At 39.9% G+C, this 19,874-nt stretch overlaps 1 protein-coding gene across 16 annotated transcripts in view; it reads left to right on the top strand.

The window, feature by feature from the left end:
- TENM3 (teneurin transmembrane protein 3) overlaps positions 1 to 19,874 on the top strand; it is a 1,857,795-nt gene that overhangs the window by 566,819 nt on the left and 1,271,102 nt on the right. For all 16 annotated transcript variants that reach the window (XM_075347175.1, XM_075347169.1, XM_075347170.1 and 13 more), the window contains exon 3: positions 17,723 to 18,020. In XM_075347175.1, the coding sequence (XP_075203290.1) occupies positions 17,789 to 18,020 (232 nt within the window). In that variant the 5' untranslated portion in view covers positions 17,723 to 17,788. The remainder of the gene's footprint in view (positions 1 to 17,722; positions 18,021 to 19,874) is intronic.

Here is a 19,874-nt window from a genome sequence, read left to right as displayed (position 1 = left end):
CTGAACATGTGCACAGTAATGTCTTTTTGACATGGCTGTGCATAATGTTCATTTCTTACAGTGGTTTTTTGATGCCTCTTCAGGTGGAATCCAGGCAGAATCCACCTGGAAAAGACTTTGGGACAGATACATTTAGACTGGGATTTACCATGTCAGTCTGGATGAGAAGATTTGCTGGATTCAGAAGCTTCTGCTTCATGCATAGGCACATAACTCATAATGAATCCAGAGAACAGGATGAGTGACATACGCTTCTGTGTGCCCCACACTGGAGATGAGTCAACCTCAGGCTCAATACTCTGGGTTCTGGCTCAGAAAAGGATGTATAAATCCCTGTGGTGAGAATCGTGTTGTGCTTGTGTCTGAGTGATTAGCTGCACTGTCCACGCTGCTGGAAGTGTTTGTTCAGCGCAAATTAGGCTTTTATTCAGCGTACTGAAATGGATTGTTCACGAAGAATTAAAATAAACAAATTAAAAAAAAAAACAAAACACCGCCTACTTTGCTCCGGAAATGTTTTGCTATGGGCCTAAAGCAAAACATTTCTGGAGGTGGGTGAGCTGTGTTTTTTTTATTAATTCTTTGTGAACAAAATAGCTCAGTGCACTGAATGAAAGCCTAATTTCACTTCCAGCAGCGTGGACAAGGCAAATAATCACTCAGACACAAGCACAGTGCGATACTCAACATGTTGATTTATACGTAATTTTCCAAGCTTAAACCTCAAGCCTGAGGTTTGCTCATCTCTACACTCACCACAAATCCTACTCTAGTCTCTGGTAGCATAAGATTTGTGGCACAGTGAACACCGCTGCTCATCATAAATTTGATGCGTTGCAGTCATCACGCCTCTGTGCCTCCCTAGCTCTGCCCACTTTATTGGAGCTGAGTGAAAATGGTGTGAGAACAGCAAAAGTTGCATAATTTAAATGCAGTCAACAGTTGCACCAAAATGATGTGATTTTTCAAAGCTTTTTACTGAAGAATAGTGGCGTAAAAGCTTTGATTAATTGACCCTATATTGTTCTCATAACCTAATATTTACTTTTTTAAGTTTTTTTTAGCTTTTTCCCCAGCTACTTAGCTTATCCAGATGCTTTACAGTTACTTGAAATGTATTTTTGGTGCACCTGACTCAACCCTTGTATGGAGCAAGGTTATCGGAAGTTTTTAATTTGATATATTTTTAGACAAACATCTTGTCACGTCTTGACTTGACACATCAAAACAGTTGCAGAAAAACCCTGAAAAATGTTATGATACCTAAAGTCTTCCATAGTAGAGACAAGAGGACCCGTGCATTTTCGGGCTCACCGGGTTCGGCTGAACTTTAAAAAATATTTGGAACCAGACTTGACCTCGAATAACGAATCCCATACAATTCCTTTGGGACCCGAAGTTCTGTGCTGTAAAATGGTTGTATAACAGCTGTAGTGAGGGCTAGGGGATGCAAAAGGAAGCAAAATGGTAGTAAGAGCATGACAATTATTCATACTGTGTTTCCCCAAAGATAAGGCAAGTCAGACTCTTTTCTGATCCACTCAATAAGCTACATGAATAGTCCCTGCTTCCTACATCAACCCTCTGTGTAAGCAGGTCTCTGATTGGCTGCAGTCAGACTGCTATACACAACATCCACCGATCACCCTCCTTGCCAGCAGCTGTGATTAGATGCAGTCAGTCAGCTATATTCTGAATTGTAAAGCGCTGCGGAATATATTGGCACTATATAACTAAAAAATATTATTCTATTATTATTAGTGTAAAAATTAATTATAAAATTATGTGGGATCCTTCCCTATTTGTGATAATAAGCACCAGTAAAACAAACAGCTATGGGTTGCAACCCCTAGTGGTCTGCTTTACCTTGGCTGGTAATCAAAAATAGAGGGATCCCAAACATTTTTTTAATTATTTTAAATAAATAATTTAAAAAATGGCATGAGGTCCCCCTAGTTTTGATAACAGCTAAGGTAAAAACAAAACTCATGGGGCCTGGCATTATCAGGGCCATAGTTATTTGGATCTTTCCTTTCCAACCTTTAAACAGGAGCCAGCAGTTGCCCTAAAAATGGTACATCCATTAATATACCAAATCTGGTGCTTTACCCGACTCTTTCCGATTGCCCTGGTGTGGTGGCAATCATGGTAATCTTTAATGGGGTTGATGTCAGATGTGAATTGACAGCTGAAATGAAGCTCAAGGGTTAGTAATGAATAAGGGTCTATCAATTACCCCCATTACTAACCCTGCAAGTGAACAGTTAAAAAAACACACAGGAAAAAAATACTTTATTTTAATAAAGTCACACACCCTTGTTCACCAATTTATTAAATAAAAAAACCCTGGAAGTTCTGATGATAATCCAACAGGTAATGTCCCATGACACCCATCAATTCCTTTGGAGTCTCGTTCTAAGAAAGTTCTCAGACAGGTTACTGCTAGTCAGAGCCAACCCTGGATTTTCCTAAGGGCGCTGACGTCAATAATCTTACATGACCTCACTGCTCATTGGGAACTCCGGATCTGGCGCTGCCCTCTCTGTCCATGATATCCAACGAGAGTGATGAGATCATGTAAGGTTACTGATGACATCACTGCTCTCACAGAGTATTGCAGTCGTGGCAGCACTGGACCCACGTCATTTTTTTAATTTATTTTTTATTTATGTTTTTTCAATTGGTGTGCTAGCCAATCAGTCATGTGAATACTTGACATGTCTGTGATGGGTCCAGAATTGCACACAAAGGAAAACCTTGCTGATTGACCTTTCATCATGCTTTATTCAGATGACCAACTTGAACAAGAACCGGACGTACAGTTAGAAGTGTTCGGGTAAGAGATACCCAGTGTTCAGTACAAAGCCTGAACATTACAGTTCGGGTTCTTTCATTCCTATTTCATACACATTAGAAAAAGAAGCTTCAGGCGATCCTTTGGCCAACAGCCATACTGTCCCAAAAACCCATAAACATGTTTGTTCAGCCGATCATTTCTGAGTTCTCTATGTAAAAGCTGAGGCAAGACAATTTTGGCTGGGCTTATCCCTGGAAGATAATATGATCGGCAGTTTGATATCAAACATTCCTAGTTAATTTCTACGACTATCAATTGCCCAGGACTCACATAAACTTTAGATTGTTGGCCAAACTTGTCGATACCAGTGGGCTCAACCACGATTAATGTCTATGAGGCATTAACACTAGAACTACTGGACTCGTGACACCTATATAGAAATACATGGTGCAAAGTAGTCAAAATGACTACCTCAGTAGTTCTAGTGTTAAAGGAAAGTTCCTTATACTTATACACTTATACAGATGAATTACCCATTAATAAGTGGCAATAAACATAGTTAATTGCAACTCATTAACTTCATTTTACAACAAAATCATTATTTAGGTAAGCATAAAAGATTCAACGAAACATCAAATGTTCACTGCTCATTCTCTTGTTGACCATGATTACATCGAGAATTTATCTAGAATTAAAATTTTGGGCAATCATCCTGCCATGTGAAAGGCCTTTAAGACATAAAACATAATGGTGTTCCTAGCAAGAACTCAGATTACAGTTTTTACTGCTTAGTCAGCCTTTTCTATACACACTTCTTGGGTCTTTTAATAACGTTGCTCTATAATTCTCCCAGCACCGTCCGACAGCCTACAGTATGCTGGGAGTTGTAATTTCTCAATAGCTGGAGGCTATTGGTTTATATTAAAGGGATTTAAGAATACGTTTTTTAATTTAAAGGCTTGCACATGGTCTAAATAAACACACCCCTCCACCCTGTTTTTATTGATAGTCGATATCAGTGACTTTGTGTAACGCCTGCCTGGATCCACAGACTCAGACGTGCTGTAATGGACAGGCTAGAGGGAAGCCACTCACCAAGCAGGACCCCTAGAACCCTTAAATCCTTTAATCCCTATACAGGAATTTGGTATTACACAGGGCCCAAGGTGATCACTACCTGTGGAGGGCTGCAGCCCGGAAAGTACTCGTCAGGCAGGCTCAAACCAGGAATTGCGGAACAGGGACAGAATCGGCAGGCAAGGACGTAATAAAAAAAAAGCAGAGGTCAAAACTGGATCGGGCAGCGAGGTACAAAAACAGTAGGCAGGAGACGTAGTCAGGAAACAAGCGGTAATCAGCACACAAAATCACAGAACAGGACAGAACAGGAACCAGAATTCTCAGAACTATCTCTGGCAGAGGTCAGCAGACAGGAGGGGCATTAAAAAGGGTGTGGTGTCTTCCCATCGGCTATAGCTGAATGATGGTACTTCAGCTGGAAGACACCCGCCACCTACAGTCAGCAAGTGTTACTGCAGATCTCCAGGAAACCCAGATCAGTGGATGAGTGGAGCCTGAGCCCACTGGCGCCGCTGGCTTCGACTCCTCTCCCATCACCAGAACTATCCACAGCAGGAATACGGTGTCGCCTGGCGATCAGAGTAGAAGTTGATGGAGCGGACTCCGGTGGTGACATAACACTTTGTCTACAGGTAACATCAATGCAGCCAATCACTGACAGAACAGAAGCAGGGAAATAGCGCTGGACCTGGAGAGTGTGAGTATTGATCTGTTCTTTTTTTTTTTTTAGAATGAGCACATTTTTAATAAAAAGATTGTGTTTCTGGAAAACTCTTTAAAAGACCATAAAATGTTTATCTAATTTCATAAAAAAATCATTGCTAAAATTTGACATAGGATTAAAGGGATTGTCAAGGCTCTTCACAAAAGTCTGCAGTAACTCTATGTGACTGCAAGCTCATAAATCGTCAGATTCCATGCAGCACATGCTGTGAGGATTCAAGGTGTTGGCGGCGAGACAAAGCAGTGATTTGACCGAAAGTATACGATATCCATACTTCCTGCCCATTCCAACTAGACTTGAGCAGCCTTGCTCATTGTAAGTGAGTTGAGCGTGGACATGCAAGTCTCGTTGGAATATGGCCCTGGTTATGTACAGTATATCTCATGACCATTTGGTCTCACTGCCAGCTCAAGAGGATTCTCACAGTACGAGAGACATGCGATGTGAGGATTCATGAATCTACAATCACAGAGTGAAAAGCCGGGATAGCCCCTTTAAAGGGGATGGGTTAATGTTTCACTACATGTACTAAATCATACTAAAATGGATTCCTACATATATATATAAAAACAAGAATATACAAATTAGCAATGTCCTTTGGCACCTGTGCCCCTACAGATCAACATTTATTAGTCACGTACATACTAACAGGGTGCATAGTGCAAAGTTCGTGCATTACTAACAAGGTTAATCTCTTAAAATATAAAGCCCAACTAATTATTTGCACTGAGACTTCATCACAACCAGCAATGTATAACACAACCCTATGTATATATGAAAGCAACCAATTTCCTTAATGCTGTTTTCTTTAAAGTACTACCCAGCTCTTTGTGAATAAATGAGGTAAAATGCAGGGGATTAAAATAAATAAACTAATTTAAAGACCCTCTGCATTATTTAGCAAAGCAGCAGTGATGAATCAGAGCACGTAAAATGAGATGTATAATTGTGCTATAATTTTCCTATATGAATGGAATTTGTCTCTGCAGAGATATGCGTATAAAACCAATTAGTTTAATGTAGCTTTCTTACAGCAATAATGGTAAATATGATAACATAAAATGCAGTATTGCATTTCAAAACTACGAGAACTCCACGAGAAAAACAGGCTAAATGAGGTATCAAGGTATACATAAAAGTATGTGAGGTGGTCGGGGCAGAAAAATCGGAAAATGTACAAATGAACTAGAAATCTGTATGCCATGAATATTGAATATTCTCTATATTGCAACCCTACTTATCTATATATCACATGTTCACTGTAATTTTTGAAAAAAAAACTGCTAGTAAAATCTACGAAGTTGAGCCATCAAAAGTAACAATTTAATTCTAAAATGAATTTTTGGTGAAGTCTTTCATGTTGTGGCTTTTTCTACTGTTATTGATCCTTATGTTTTTGAGGCTGTCTAAAAAACCTATTGAACAAATGATTATTTTCTTCAAGTGGAAAGGAATCAGCGGCACTTGCCAGTAAAAAACATCCTTTATTTCATATAGTTAAAAAAGTCTCACCAAAAAGACTGCAGTATCGAGGGAGAGAGTACATAAAGTGCTGAGGTGCAGAAGATGTCAGACAACGGCCGTTTCGTGCATGTGTGCACTTTTACGGGTCTGAGGTTGCATTATTAATCTTGTTTATCCAAAAAACGATGTTATTGACCCCAAAAATGACATTAAAGTGTAAAAACAAATGATATATTTGAACATGTGGAAATAGATCTCAGAAAAATGTTGTAAAAAAATTGAGAACGGTCATTTCTGATCAGAAGGTTTGCACACTTTTTGAACCATAACCTCTAGTCTATGTTCAATCAAGTTTTTTCTGGAGAATTGTGACCTGTGTCACTGAGGAATGTAATCTCACTAAAAAGGGGTGTAACTTATCGAAAAAGGCTCATGCCTGTATGAGCAACACAATACACTAAAAAGATGCACCAAAATCGTGGTGCACATTTCTGGCACAGGATGAGCTAACTAAAAAGTGGTATAAACTTAGACTAGACAATATTAATTAAAACTAAACAGATATATCAAGCAGCATAAACCACTTTAATAGTTTGGCAAGTGCGGCGCTGACCTAAGCGCAGTAAATTATGAAAAAGCTTGGATATAAATAAATTCAATGCTCACCTTTTTGAAGGTATAATTCACCTTGAAGGTAGCTGTATTGAGCCACGGCAACTGGCCCCTCTTGGCTTGCAGCAATCCCTGGACACTATGAGAGAATCCTCCCTTGCATTCACATAGGCACCATGAATCAGAACCATAAAAAATCCAGGCTGTGTGTGATTGCGCTTTTGTAGAAGGACAGAGTGGGGTGATCCTTTTTAAAAATTATTTATTTATGTCCATATACAATGCATTTCGGCTAGCAAGCCTTCTTGCTTATATTATACCTGAAGAAGGCTTGCTAGCTGAAATGCATTGTATGTGGATATCAATAAATAATTTTTAAAAAGGATCACCCCGCTCTGGCCTCCTATGGAAGCACAATCACACACAGCCTGGATTTTTTCCATGGTTCTAAATCTTTTTTATAAAAAATTGAAACAAGTAAGAATTAAACAGTTTTGATAAATATGCCTCTTTGTGCAAATTGTTTCAAAGACCTCATAACACACAAAAAGGCTATGTGCCCACAAAGTCTGAGCTTTCTCAGCAGAAAGGATTTGAAAAATTCCCAGTTCAAAAACGTCTTGAAAACTCTGTGTCAACATAGTCAACAGAAGGAAAAATTTTGCAGTCCTTTAATTTGCACTTGACCTCCAGTCAATACTTTTTACTCCGTTATAATAGATTTAAAATATTTCAATATTTATATGCATACAGAGTCACAGAAGATGGGATGTAGAGTAGAATATGTTTGCATTTAGATAAGTATGGAATAATTTGTACTACTTCATCTTCCATGATCAAAGTGGATCAAAACTTAAATTATTTAATTATTAGTTGGGTTTTATGATTCATGTGTTAAGCCCCCATAAATAAATGAAATGCAGCAACTTGTAGGGAACTCTTCTTGTAAGTAAATAAAATGTGAAGTTTCAGTAGCTTTTGCCAATTGTACATTCCAACATTCCCAGCGATCCTCTTAACATTTAAGTGGTAAACTATCAAAAACAAATTATTAAATGAATGAATTAGCTTCACCGACACTGTAGAGTACAAAAAGATCCTCCATGGTCCCATACACTCTAAGGGTGGTGTCACACACAGCGACGACGACAACGACGTCGCTGCTACGTCACCATTTTCTGTGACGTTGCAGCGACATCCCGTTGCTGTGTGTGACATCCAGCATCGACCTAACCCCTGCTGTGAGGTCACCGGTCGTTGCTGAATGTCCAGCTTCATTTTTTGGTCATCGCTCTCCCACTGTGACGCACACATCGCTGTGTGTGACAGCGAGAGAGCGACGAAATGAAGCTAGTAGGGAGCAGGAGCCGGCATCTGGCAGCTGCGGTAAGCTGTAACCAGGGTAAACATCGGGTAACCAAGGGAAGACATTTCCCTGGTTACCCGATATTTACCTTCGTTACCAGCGTCCGCCGCTCTCATGCTGCCAGTGCTGGCTCCCTGCTCTCTGCACATGTAGCTGCAGTACACATCGGGTAATTAACCCGATGTGTACTGTAGCTAGGAGTGCAGGGAGCCAGTGCTAAGCAGTGTGCGCGGCTCCCTGCTCTCTGCACATGTAGCTGCAATACACATCGGGTAATTAACCCGATGTGTACTGTAGCTAGGAGTGCAGGGAGCCAGCGCTAAGCAGTGTGCGCGGCTCCCTGCTCTCTGCACATGTAGCACAGTGATGCGTGTCGTTATGATCACTGCTGCGTCTGCTGTGTTTGACAGCTAAGCAGCGATCATAACAGCGACTTACAAGGTCGCTGTTGCGTCACAGAAAATGGTGACGTAACAGCGACGTCATTGTTGCTGTCGCTATGTGTGAACCCAGCTTAACTCTATGAAGATTAACCCTAGGTGTAGCTAATGTTATAGCCGATCACTTGTCACAATTGTCTGCCATAGGTTATTTTACAGATAATCTGCTAGACCATATTGATGTGCCTAATGCATGCAATGATAAGTGTATGACACTATTAAAATTGAAAGTGTATATATTCGGTGTAAGTGGAGGTTGGGAACACAAAATCATTTCAGTTGGCCCATTTATGTAGTGTATTAAAATAAACTGTTTAGTTTAGTATTAGTATTTAGTATTAGTGATGAGCGAACACTACCCATGCTCAGATGCTTGGGACTAATAACAAGCAGTTGGATGCTCAGATGGGCGCGACTCGAGTACCAACTATAATTGTCATGGAAAGGGATGGAGGTAACTGGGGAATAAGGGCTCCTGGACTGACCCTCAGGCTATCCCCAGCCCTGATCTAGTTTCCCCTCTTCCCCACAGAAAATAGACAAACGGGGAAATCAAAACTCAGACATACTGCACCCAAACACAGAGGTATAAGACAACAAAATGGTAAAGGGGAAAACCAAAGCAGGGACAAAAATAGAAGACAAGGGGTACTCCACCACAACCATAAGAATACAGCAAACTCAAATAGAAGAACAGTCACAAAACTCTCCACGCTAAGAGATAAACATGACAATTATGGAAGTCAATGGTGAACTTCAATAGTTTTACGGAAAAACGCTGGAGTTCCCCGTTGACTTCCACTATATATGCTTATCCAAGTTTACCCCATCCGAGCATCCAACTGCTCGCTTTTTAGTACCGAGCATCCAAGCATGGTAGTGCTTGCTCATCACTATTTAGTATATACAAGTATAATCATCTGGCCATAAAATAAAAAAATATATGTAATTAATAATGACTACAAAACAGTAAAATCAATTGCAATGTGCTTTAGTTATAAAAGGTGTTTTTGGGATCATAGGTTCAATAAACAGTTTGTAATTTAAAGGGATAGCGCAGCCGTTGAACTTGTAAAGTTAGGTGTTGAGTTACACCGTCCTGCGTGAGGATATTTTGCTACATCATGGTATTTTTGTCATTTTAACAAATTCTACATCTTTAGGTAACAATCACTATTACTTTCAAATGATCCTTTGAGATTTTTTTGTTGTCCTCAAATTCTTTCAGTTGTGCCATATAAAGTACGACCTGTGGTCTGATATTACAACCAGATCCGCCATGTTACACTGTGTTCACGCTAACATCACGATCTCACTGATGGACCCCTGTAGACTGCTCTATCAGTGTCCTCAGTTGGAGCGGAAAGCTTACCTGAACCCCTGACAGAGTGCAATATTTCTCTGACATGTTTACTAATCTCACTATTGGATAAAAACCGCAACCCATTGCAAATACCGGTCTACACATTTTCTTTTTCTTTTTTTATTCCTATCTTCTAAAGGGAATTGCACAATGAATTCAACAGAGTTAGACGTGATTGTCATTACATTTGGTTCATCTGACCTAGCTCTATATCTTTATGGGATTACTGTCTATCTCTTGTACACTCTCATAATCTAAGCACACGCCATCAAAAGCGTAATTGATTATATTGTGCAGCACAGTATAGCCTTGATGTCAATTTAGCATGGATGTGTCTCATGTAATTTGGCATGCAATCTACAAATGGGAGCTGTATGCAGCTATATTTAATTTTTTGCTTCTATTAATAAAATTGGATTACATTTGCGTTCAAACAGTTTATGTGCTACATATAGCTGTGATCCTTCCTTAAATCAGGCTATTCATTCACATCATGACATTGCTTTGGGAAAACATTTCATAAATATAGGAACAGCTCATTATATACTACTAAATTAAATGGGTCATGTTAGTATGCACGCCCCCATGGCAGCTGTGAGCCGTAGTGAAGGGGTTAACTCCGCATTGGTATTTGTGTAAAGAACACCTGGGGCTACGTGTGCATTTGTGTGCAATAAATTGAGCAATTAGCCTTTCAATTGAATCTGGAGGAGGATAACAACCAGCGATTAAAAGATTTAATACGTGTTAAGTGGTTTCTAAAGAACAGTCCGACGTATTTTGTAAATGAATGTAAATGAAATAAATACTGGTGAAATAGTGTAACATAAATTTAGCACAGTGTGGATGTATTAAAAGGAATACATTGGTAAGGTAAACACTACATTAATGACGGCTGTAAAATCATGCTTAAAATCATTAGCACAAGGCTCTGGTAGGTTATATGGCGGCTCCTGGTAGTGAAAGGCGGTTTTATGTGGATATACTGTAAATAATGATTACTTAATGTGTATCATCGAGCGTCCTACTTCTACAGTTTGGCTGTAGATTTCGCTGCTTAAACAAATGTAATGTCATTTATTATAATAGAACTTCCCAACTTATATACAAATAGGGAAGGAAAGGGTAATTAATGACTTTACTAATACTGCTATCACTACTAAAATCACAAAACATTTATAGACTGTAAAGGGGAAGACACGAAAGAATTATTATGATTCCCTCTTCCAGTTTTTTTTACATCCGATTTTTGAGTATTTGTCCTTTTGTGGCATACCTGATTTTTTTCTTTTAGTGATGAGAGATAAAATGGACAAACCAAGTTACCTGTGATAAATGTATAACTACAAATGAATCTTAATAAATTAGAATATCATCAAAAAGTTAATTTATTTCAGTAATTCAATACAATAAGAGAAACATATATATTATATAGAGTCATTACACAGAGAGTGATCTATTTCAAGAGCTTATTTCTGCTAATGTTGATGATTATGGCTTACAATCAATGAAAACCCAAAAGCCATTATCTCAGAAAATTAGAATAATTAAAACAAAACATGTGCAAAGGCTTCCTAGGTGTTTAAAATAGTCCCTTAGTCTGGTTCAGTAAGCTACACAATCATGGGGAATACTGCTGACTTGACAGATGTCCAGAAGGCAGTCATTGACACACTCCACAAGGAGGGTAATCCACAAAAGGTCATTGCTAAAAAAAGCTGGCATTCACAGAGGGCTGAATTGAATCATATTCATGGACGGTTGAGTGGAAGGAAAAAGTGTGGTATAAAAAGGTGCACAAGCAACCGGGATAACCGCAGCCTTGATAGGATTGTTAAGAAAAGGCCATTAAAAAATTTGGGGACTATTCACAAGGAGTGGGCTGCTGCTGGAGTCAGTGCTCCTAAAGCCACCACACACAGACGTATCCAAAACATGAGTGCAACTGTCATAATCTTTGTATCAAGCCACTCATGACCAATAGACAACACCAGAAGTGTCTAACCTGGGTCAGGGAGAAAAAGAACTGGACTGTTGCTCAGTGGTCCAAGGTGTTTTCAGACGAAAGTCAATTTTGCATTTCATTTGGAAATCAAGGTCCCAGAGTCTGGAGGAAGACTGGAGAGGCCATAATCCAAGCTGCTTGAGGTCTAGTGGGAAGTTTTCACAATCAATGATGGTTTGGAGAGCCATGTCATCTACTGGTGTAGGTCTACTGTGTTTTATCAAGACCAAAGTCAGGATAGCCGTCTACCAGGAAATTTTACAGCACTTCATGCTACCCTCTGCTGACATGCATTTTGGAGATGGAAATTTAACTTTCCAGGAGGACTTGGCACCTGTCCACACTGCCAAAAGTACCAATACCCGGTTTAATAACATTGAGCTTGATTGACCAGCAAACTCGCCTGACCTAAACCTCATAGATAATCTATGGGGTATTGTCAAGAAGAAGATTGGAGACAACAGACCCAACAATGCAGATCAACTGAAGGCTGCTATCAAAGCAACCTGGGCTTCCATAACACCTCAGCAGTGCCACAGGCTGCTCGCCTCCATGACACGTCAAATTGATGCAGTAAGGCCTAAGCCACACGGCGAGAAAATCGGTGTGAGTGGAGTGCAATAAAAAATCGCATTCCACTCGGACCAATTCTAGCCTGTGTGTCAGCACACATGAGGGATTATTTTCTCAGCCCTAATCGGACCGAGAAAACAATTGCAGCATGCTGCAATTGTAATGCGAGACTCTTTTGTCTCAAACCCATTCAAGCGAGAGAAAAATCGCACTGCACTCGCGGTACACCGGTGTACCACGCATGCAGAGCAAGAATCGCAATAGCCGGCAACGGAGGAGAGAGGGAGAGAAATCCCTCCCCTTTTCCATGTCGGCCCGCCCCTCCGCAGTGCTGGCCCGCGCCTCCTCAGAGCCGGACCGCCCCGTGCAGCTGAGGTCCTCTTGCACAGTCGGACCGCAGTCGCAGGGATACTAGCATGACACTCGGCTCCTGCTGTGCTGCCAGCGTGAGCCGAGTGTCATGCGAGCATCGCAGTAGTGCCCCGTGTGGCCCCAGCCTAATTCATGCAAAAGGAGCTCCGACCAAGTATTGAGGCATTTACTGCACATACTTTTCAGTAGGGGCCAACATTTCTGAGTTTAAAATAATTTTTTCACTTGGTCTTATATAATATTCTAATTTTCTGAGAAATGACTTTTGGGTTTTCATTGGCTATAAGCCATAATCATCAAAATTAACAGAAATAAATACTTGAAATAGATCACTCTGTGTTTAATGACTCTATATAATATGTGTTTCCCTTTTTAGATTGCATTACTGAAATAAATTTACTTTTTGATGATATTCTAATTTATTGAGATGCACTTGTACATACACCAGAAACTAACAAGATTAAAACAAGAATAGGAGTTGTAAAGATTTATAGAAAAAAAAAGAAGCTCAGCATTTTGCAATATTTTCTGGAACCACTCTGCTACTGTCTTTGTTATCATAATGCCCGCTGATTCCAGGTAGCTCTTAGAGTGCAGCTTAAAATAAGAATTATAAAATCCATTCAAACTCTTAAAGTATATTTTAAGCTCCAATAACAGTAGATAAAAGTTGGTGAACCCACTAATTTTAGCGGGATCAGCTGATTATCTAATATATATGAGGGTCTCCCATACATCCTACAAATGATAATCTGGAGCAAATAAGAATCTGTTATTCAAAGTTGAATCACTTGATCAAGTTGATCAGAGAGGGAATAACTCATGTGAGATGATGTTGGTATTGGCTCTCTCAAGGAGAACACAGGAACCCTCAGATGAGCCACTTTGTATTGAGGAGTCAGGAGAGATAGCTTTCTGATGTGTTTGGACAGCTTATATGAGCCGATAATTGGCCAAACATTTGTAACAAAGTTAATTCCCACTTCTGCATAAACATGGTAGTGTTCAACCAATGAATAAGCTCATTTATCAACTGATCGCAGCTTTTACTTGATCTAAAACTAATTCTCGTTGGCAGCACATCTACCTTTGTAAACAGGGGATGTGCCACCTACTATTCCAACTGTAGCAGATCAAACAGTCATATAAGAGGTCCTTTGCTCCTATACAGTCTGCAATGGTCTATGTAAAATGGCCTTTAAATGAGCGCTGGTTGACGTGTTATATTGATGATCACCAAATCAGCATGTATAACTGTGCCATAAGAAAAAAAGTGAAAACAGAAGAGCAACTTAAGCGAAGCAAGGTTTTACCTATTACGCCTATTAAACAAGTAAAATTTATATGAATATCACATAAAAGGTTGCTAATTTTTCAGATTACCAGGATAGATATGTGTGATTGGCAAAGTATGACTTATTTAATGGGCTCAATGTTACAAACCAGTTTTGAAGTTAGAGTGCACTCTGAACAATAATGATTACAAATGTGCAGAAAATCCAATGCATTGAATTCATTGCTTTGAGGCAAGTTCATTTTATATGCATCCAGCTGACCTGGTAACATCATTTATATTATATGATATTCAGAAACTCGCTTGAGTAAGGTATCTATAGCATATTATATGTTTCCAGCTGCATTTTTTATGGAAAATTGTTCTAATTTTCACTATATCACTCTAGAGACTTAAATTTATATTATTTTCCTTGCAAAAAATTACATAGCAGGAACCTTATTCAGTTTAAGTAATCTTAGAAGGGCCAACATCTAAAGCCGGGTATATAGATGATATAGCTGTTGTTTTAGTTATTTCTCTTTCCACCCTCTCCTTATTTTAATAGGTTATTTCAATAGGATAGTTGAATTAACCGCTGGCAGACACTGAAATCCAACATGCCCAACCATTTTTTTTTTTACCTGGCACCTGCAACTGTGGGAAGTCATGACGCCCCAATATAGATTACAGTCACATTAGACATATGTGGGTCTGCAATACTTTAAGTCAATTAAGTTTTAGTCTGCTCTGAGCTTTAGAACTTCTTAAAAACCGTGCTGAATTTTAGGAATATTCTTAGATGTAAGCATAACTTTGAAGATCAAGCTTAATTTCCTTTGCATAATATTAGTATATCTCAGTCAAATTACCACCAGCTTTATGGAATAAGACACGTAGCACTTGGCTTCCCTTATTCACCACTTTAACTGTGTATTTTGTTACAGTTTTACTCTATAGCACGTTCCTTCACGATTCATGTGAGGTATCTTTCCCAATATGTAAAACACATGGATATGTTTGAATATTTATAGAGGTAATCTTTCATAATGTGGTTGTGCATTCACAAACTTTTAACTTCTTGGAAAAATCTTTCAATTTTTGGCTACAATATGTAATGGATAAGTTAACTTTTCTTCTACAAATAAACAAAGGATCAATTTGCAAAGTTTATCTTTCAAGTACTGTGAAAAGAAATCTAACATTAACTCAGCGTTTAAAGAGGTGGTCCATTACCCTTATTCAGTTACTGTTTTTCCATAAATGTCTAAGTATAATGCTCATAAAAAAGCCCATACACAGTACCTTTTCTGTCAGTTCTCAAATTGTTTTAGCCCTTTCTAAATCCCTTCCTGTCCCCCTACCATCAGCTCTCTTATTTACAATTATCAGTTCTTTAAGATCCTTTTTTGATTTTCTACTAAACTTCCCATTAGTTTTTGTGCTGGGCAGCAAGCCAGGTCTGAGCACACCCCTTGTAACTCTGCCTAATGTTCACATAGGGCGTTTTTGCAGCATTTTTTTCCTGAGCAAAACTTGACCAAAACCTGATTTTGTGGCAGGATGTCTCCTGGGAGTCATCTGCGGTTTTGGTGCAGTTTTTGTGTCATTTTTTGTGACGTTTTTACAGTGTATTTTGCACTTCTGTGATGTCCAGCCCAGTAGGGATTCAAAAGTACCTGAGTGCTTGGCCGGACTGGGATTGACCTGGATCCCACACTTAAATAGTTAAAAAAAAAAAAAAAGGTAAAGCAAGCACCCAACACTAGTCTTCGGCATCGCTGTACATGCTCAGTAGATGCTAGAGTGTTTGGGCTTCTTCCAGGTATGACATCATTCAACAGGCCACTATCCTATGGGGGCCGGGGAGGGCGAACCATGGTTGTAGTGGAATGGAGAAAACATCACCAAGCTCAATAACCAATTCGATCACGCCTGCTAACACAGCTGGTCATGCCCACTAACCTGGAAGGAGCCCATACATTCTAGACCCAATTGTACCTACTCCAGCGGCCCCTCCTACTTCCGGTGCCACTCATTATCCTCAGTCATATCCACTGCTTCTCCCCCACTGGAGTCTGTGATTGGTTGCAGTCAGATGCACCCCCAGCCTGTGTGACAGCGTCTGACTGCAACCAGTCACAGACCAGGTCTAGCGTACAGTAAAAAAAAAAATTTGATGTAGTGTCCCCCCATATTATGATACCCAGTACAGATAAAGCCTTCAGCTACAGGCTGCAGCCCCCAGCCATGTGCTTATCATGGCTGTGTCTCAAAATAAGAGGGACTCCATGCTGTTTTTTAAATTATTTAAATAAATAATTAAAAAAAAACAGTGTGCGGTCCCCCAAATTTGATACCCAGCTATGATAAAGCCCACAGCTGGGGGTTCGTATTCTCAGGCAGGGGAGACCCAGCCTAAAAATAACAGCCTGCAGCTGCACAGGATTGTCGCATCCATTAGATGCAACAATCCCAGCACTTTACCTGGCTCTTTTTTTATTGCCCTGGTGCGGTGGCAATCAGGGAAATATCAGGGATTAATCGCAGCTCATATCTATGAGACACCCCATCACCAATCTGTAATAAGTGAAAAGAAATAAGCACAAACACTGAAAAAATCCGTTATTTGAATTTAAATACAAAAGCCCCCTCTTTCACCACTTTATTAACCCAATAATGACCCCTGCAGGTCCAACGTAATTCACACGAGGTCCCACGACGATTCAACTCTGCTACATCTGGAGATCACAGTGAGCGGCCATAGCACATGACTGCCTGCTGTGAGTTCCAGAGAATGAATAAGCCGCGTGATCACCATTCACCGGCCACTTCACTCAGGTGATTTCCAGTCACATGCATTTTCGTCATGATTAAGAGCACACTGTTGCTTGAAATGCATAGACATTAGTCATGCCTCGACATTGCATTATGTTTTGTATTAATTTTTTCATTAAAGTAGTTTTTAATCTACTGCGGATGCTGGACTAACTGCTCTAATCTTTTCTAAGGTTTTTTAGTGTTTAATATATGCCTGCTAAATGTTTTTTTAAAGATGCTGCAAAGAAAAAAATGCCAAAATAACCTTGTTACCAGGTTCCAAGGATGATTTTTTTTTTTAAGAAGTATCTTTATAGCCAGTGGGTTCCATTGTGGATTTATGCATTTTTGGACACTTTGAGATGTGGTTTTTGGGATTAGTTTAATAGTTGCAATTTATATTTTCCATTCTTTGAGTATATCTATAGCTTGTGTTAGATAGTAATATTTATGCTGAGTGATAACCTATAAATTATCTCATTAGCAAAGTAATTCAAACACATCAACCATGTCATATACTTGTACATCATGTCAGCCTAAAATATGTTTTTGTACCTGTGCACACACATCATCTTGAACTTTTTATAAATCCAGAACTTTTATGCATGGCTTTCAGTCTACAATGCTTATTGTTTTCCTTTTGTATCGTCCCACAAAGCCCAGATCTTCTTTTCATGTACCAAGTGTAAGCCCTATGTATCATGTCAAACTCAATATAGCGGCAAATCATTTTCTATGAGATCCCAAAAACATCACAACAGTTTGTATATGGCAGCCATGGTCATTTGATTTATGTTACTGAGTAACTATTTGCCTTTGTGTCTCCTGTGTAGACAAATCAACTGTGTGAAGCAATTTTCAAGTAAGCTGGACTGTTGTGGGCACAGAATGAACTTAATATGGATGTAAAAGAACGTAGGCCTTATTGTTCCTTGACAAAGAGCCGACGAGACAAAGAAAGACGTTACACAAATTCTTCGGTGGACAATGATGACTGTAGAGTGCCTACACAAAAATCGTACAGCTCGAGTGAAACCCTGAAAGCTTTTGATCATGATTCTTCACGGCTGCTCTATGGAAACCGGGTGAAAGACCTGGTTCACAGAGAAGCAGATGAATATACCAGACAAGGTACGTTCTTATATGTGTCATGTATATTTATACACTATTAATTTAACACCTGAGGATCAACCTTGACCATTGAAAAAAAATCATAGAAAATATATTTGGCTTTTCGAAAACCTACATGCCTGCAAAAAGAACGAGTTTCTTTAAAACTTTTCGGATGTCACTAGATAAAATGTTTTGCAAAGTTATAAAGACTATGACCTACTATGTAGAAAATATTAGCACGCAGTACAGCAGTATGTGAAATAATTTCTTTTCTGCAGAGCATTATTATAGCTATTTGCTATATAAATTGGACTTCCTTGGACTTCCTTTACAAAATAAAAAATAGGAAACTAGCCATATTAGTTGCCGACTTGAGAAACTATCCTTAAGATGGCCATACACATAAGATAGAAGTTGGTTAAACAACTATTAAACAAATGGTTATCTGATGACTAGTGATGAGCGAGTACTAAAAAGCTCGGGTGCTCGAAGCTCGGGCCGAGCCTCCCAAGATACTCGTGTACTCGGCCCGAGCACCGAGCCCAATGTTATCCTATGGGAGACCCGAGTATTTTTGTGAAATGACCCCCCGGCAGCATGGAGAAACCCTAAAAATGTCACAAAAGTCTCAGAAGAGTGCTCAAATGACATGGCATCAGCATGGGGAAGACCCCTTGAAGCATTTATCACTCAAAAGTCACAGATGTGAACAATTTTGTCCGAGTTTTACGCCATTTTTACGGACTCACCAGAAAACCTTCCAAAATGACACCAAAATGAATTTTCATGGCGGAAATGTTAAGGGCACATACCCAATAGTGAGATAGAGCTGGTGTATGTTACTTTTTGAGATTAATACATGAAAGATTTTACATGAAAACCTTGTGTGGCACTCCGATGTCCAAAACGCACGTTTTGTGCTTTTTACTAGCGATGTCGGTCATTTTTTTTTTTTTATTCTATCTCCCTCAGTCCGTCGGTCTGTCTCTCTCTGTCTTGTCTGTCCCCCTCTCACAGTCTGTCGGTCAGTTCCCCCCCCTCTCTCTTACTTACCGTTCCCCGATCACTGCCGCGGCGCTGCACAGCTGTTCAAACTCCGGTGGCTTTTCCTCTTTTGAAAAAGCCGGCCGCTCATTAATCAATCTCCTATTCCCTGCTGTCCTGCTTTTCGGCGCCTATGATTGGTTGCAGTGAGACACGCTCCCACACTGAGTGACAGCTGTCTCACTGCAACCAATCACAGCAGCCGGTGTGTGTATACTGTGCAGTGAAATAAATAATTAAATAATTAAAAAAAACGGCATGCGGTCCCCCCAATTTTAATACCAGCCAGATAAAGCCATACGGCTGAAGGCTGGTATTCTCAGGATGGGGAGCTCCACGTTATGGGGAGCCCCCCACCCTAACAATATCAGTCAGCAGCCGCCCAGAATTGCCGCATACATTAGATGCGACAGTTCTGGGACTGTACCCGGCTCTTCCCGATTTACCCTGGTGCGTTGGCAAATCGGGGTAATAAGGAGTTAATGGCAGCCCATAGCTGCCACTAAATCCTAGATTAATCATGTCAGGCGTCTCCCCGAGATTCCTTCCATGATTAATCTGTAAATTACAGTTAAAAAACACACACACCCGAAAAATCCTTTATTAGAAATAAAAAACACTAACAAAGTCCCTCATTACCAATTTATTAACCCCGACAAACCCTCCATGTCCGGCGTACTCCACAGTCCTCCAGCGTCGCGTCCAGCTCTGCTGCATGGAAGTGACAGGAGCTGCAGAAGACACCGCCGCTCCGGTCACCTCCACGCAGCTAATGAGATGAGTATAGCGATCAGCTGAGCTGTCACTGAGGTTACCTGGATCCAGCGG

The sequence above is a fragment of the Anomaloglossus baeobatrachus genome, chromosome 1, assembly GCF_048569485.1.
Source record: "Anomaloglossus baeobatrachus isolate aAnoBae1 chromosome 1, aAnoBae1.hap1, whole genome shotgun sequence".
NCBI classification, from domain to species: Eukaryota; Metazoa; Chordata; class Amphibia; order Anura; family Aromobatidae; genus Anomaloglossus; species Anomaloglossus baeobatrachus.
This window is presented reverse-complemented; position numbering and strand designations above follow the sequence as displayed.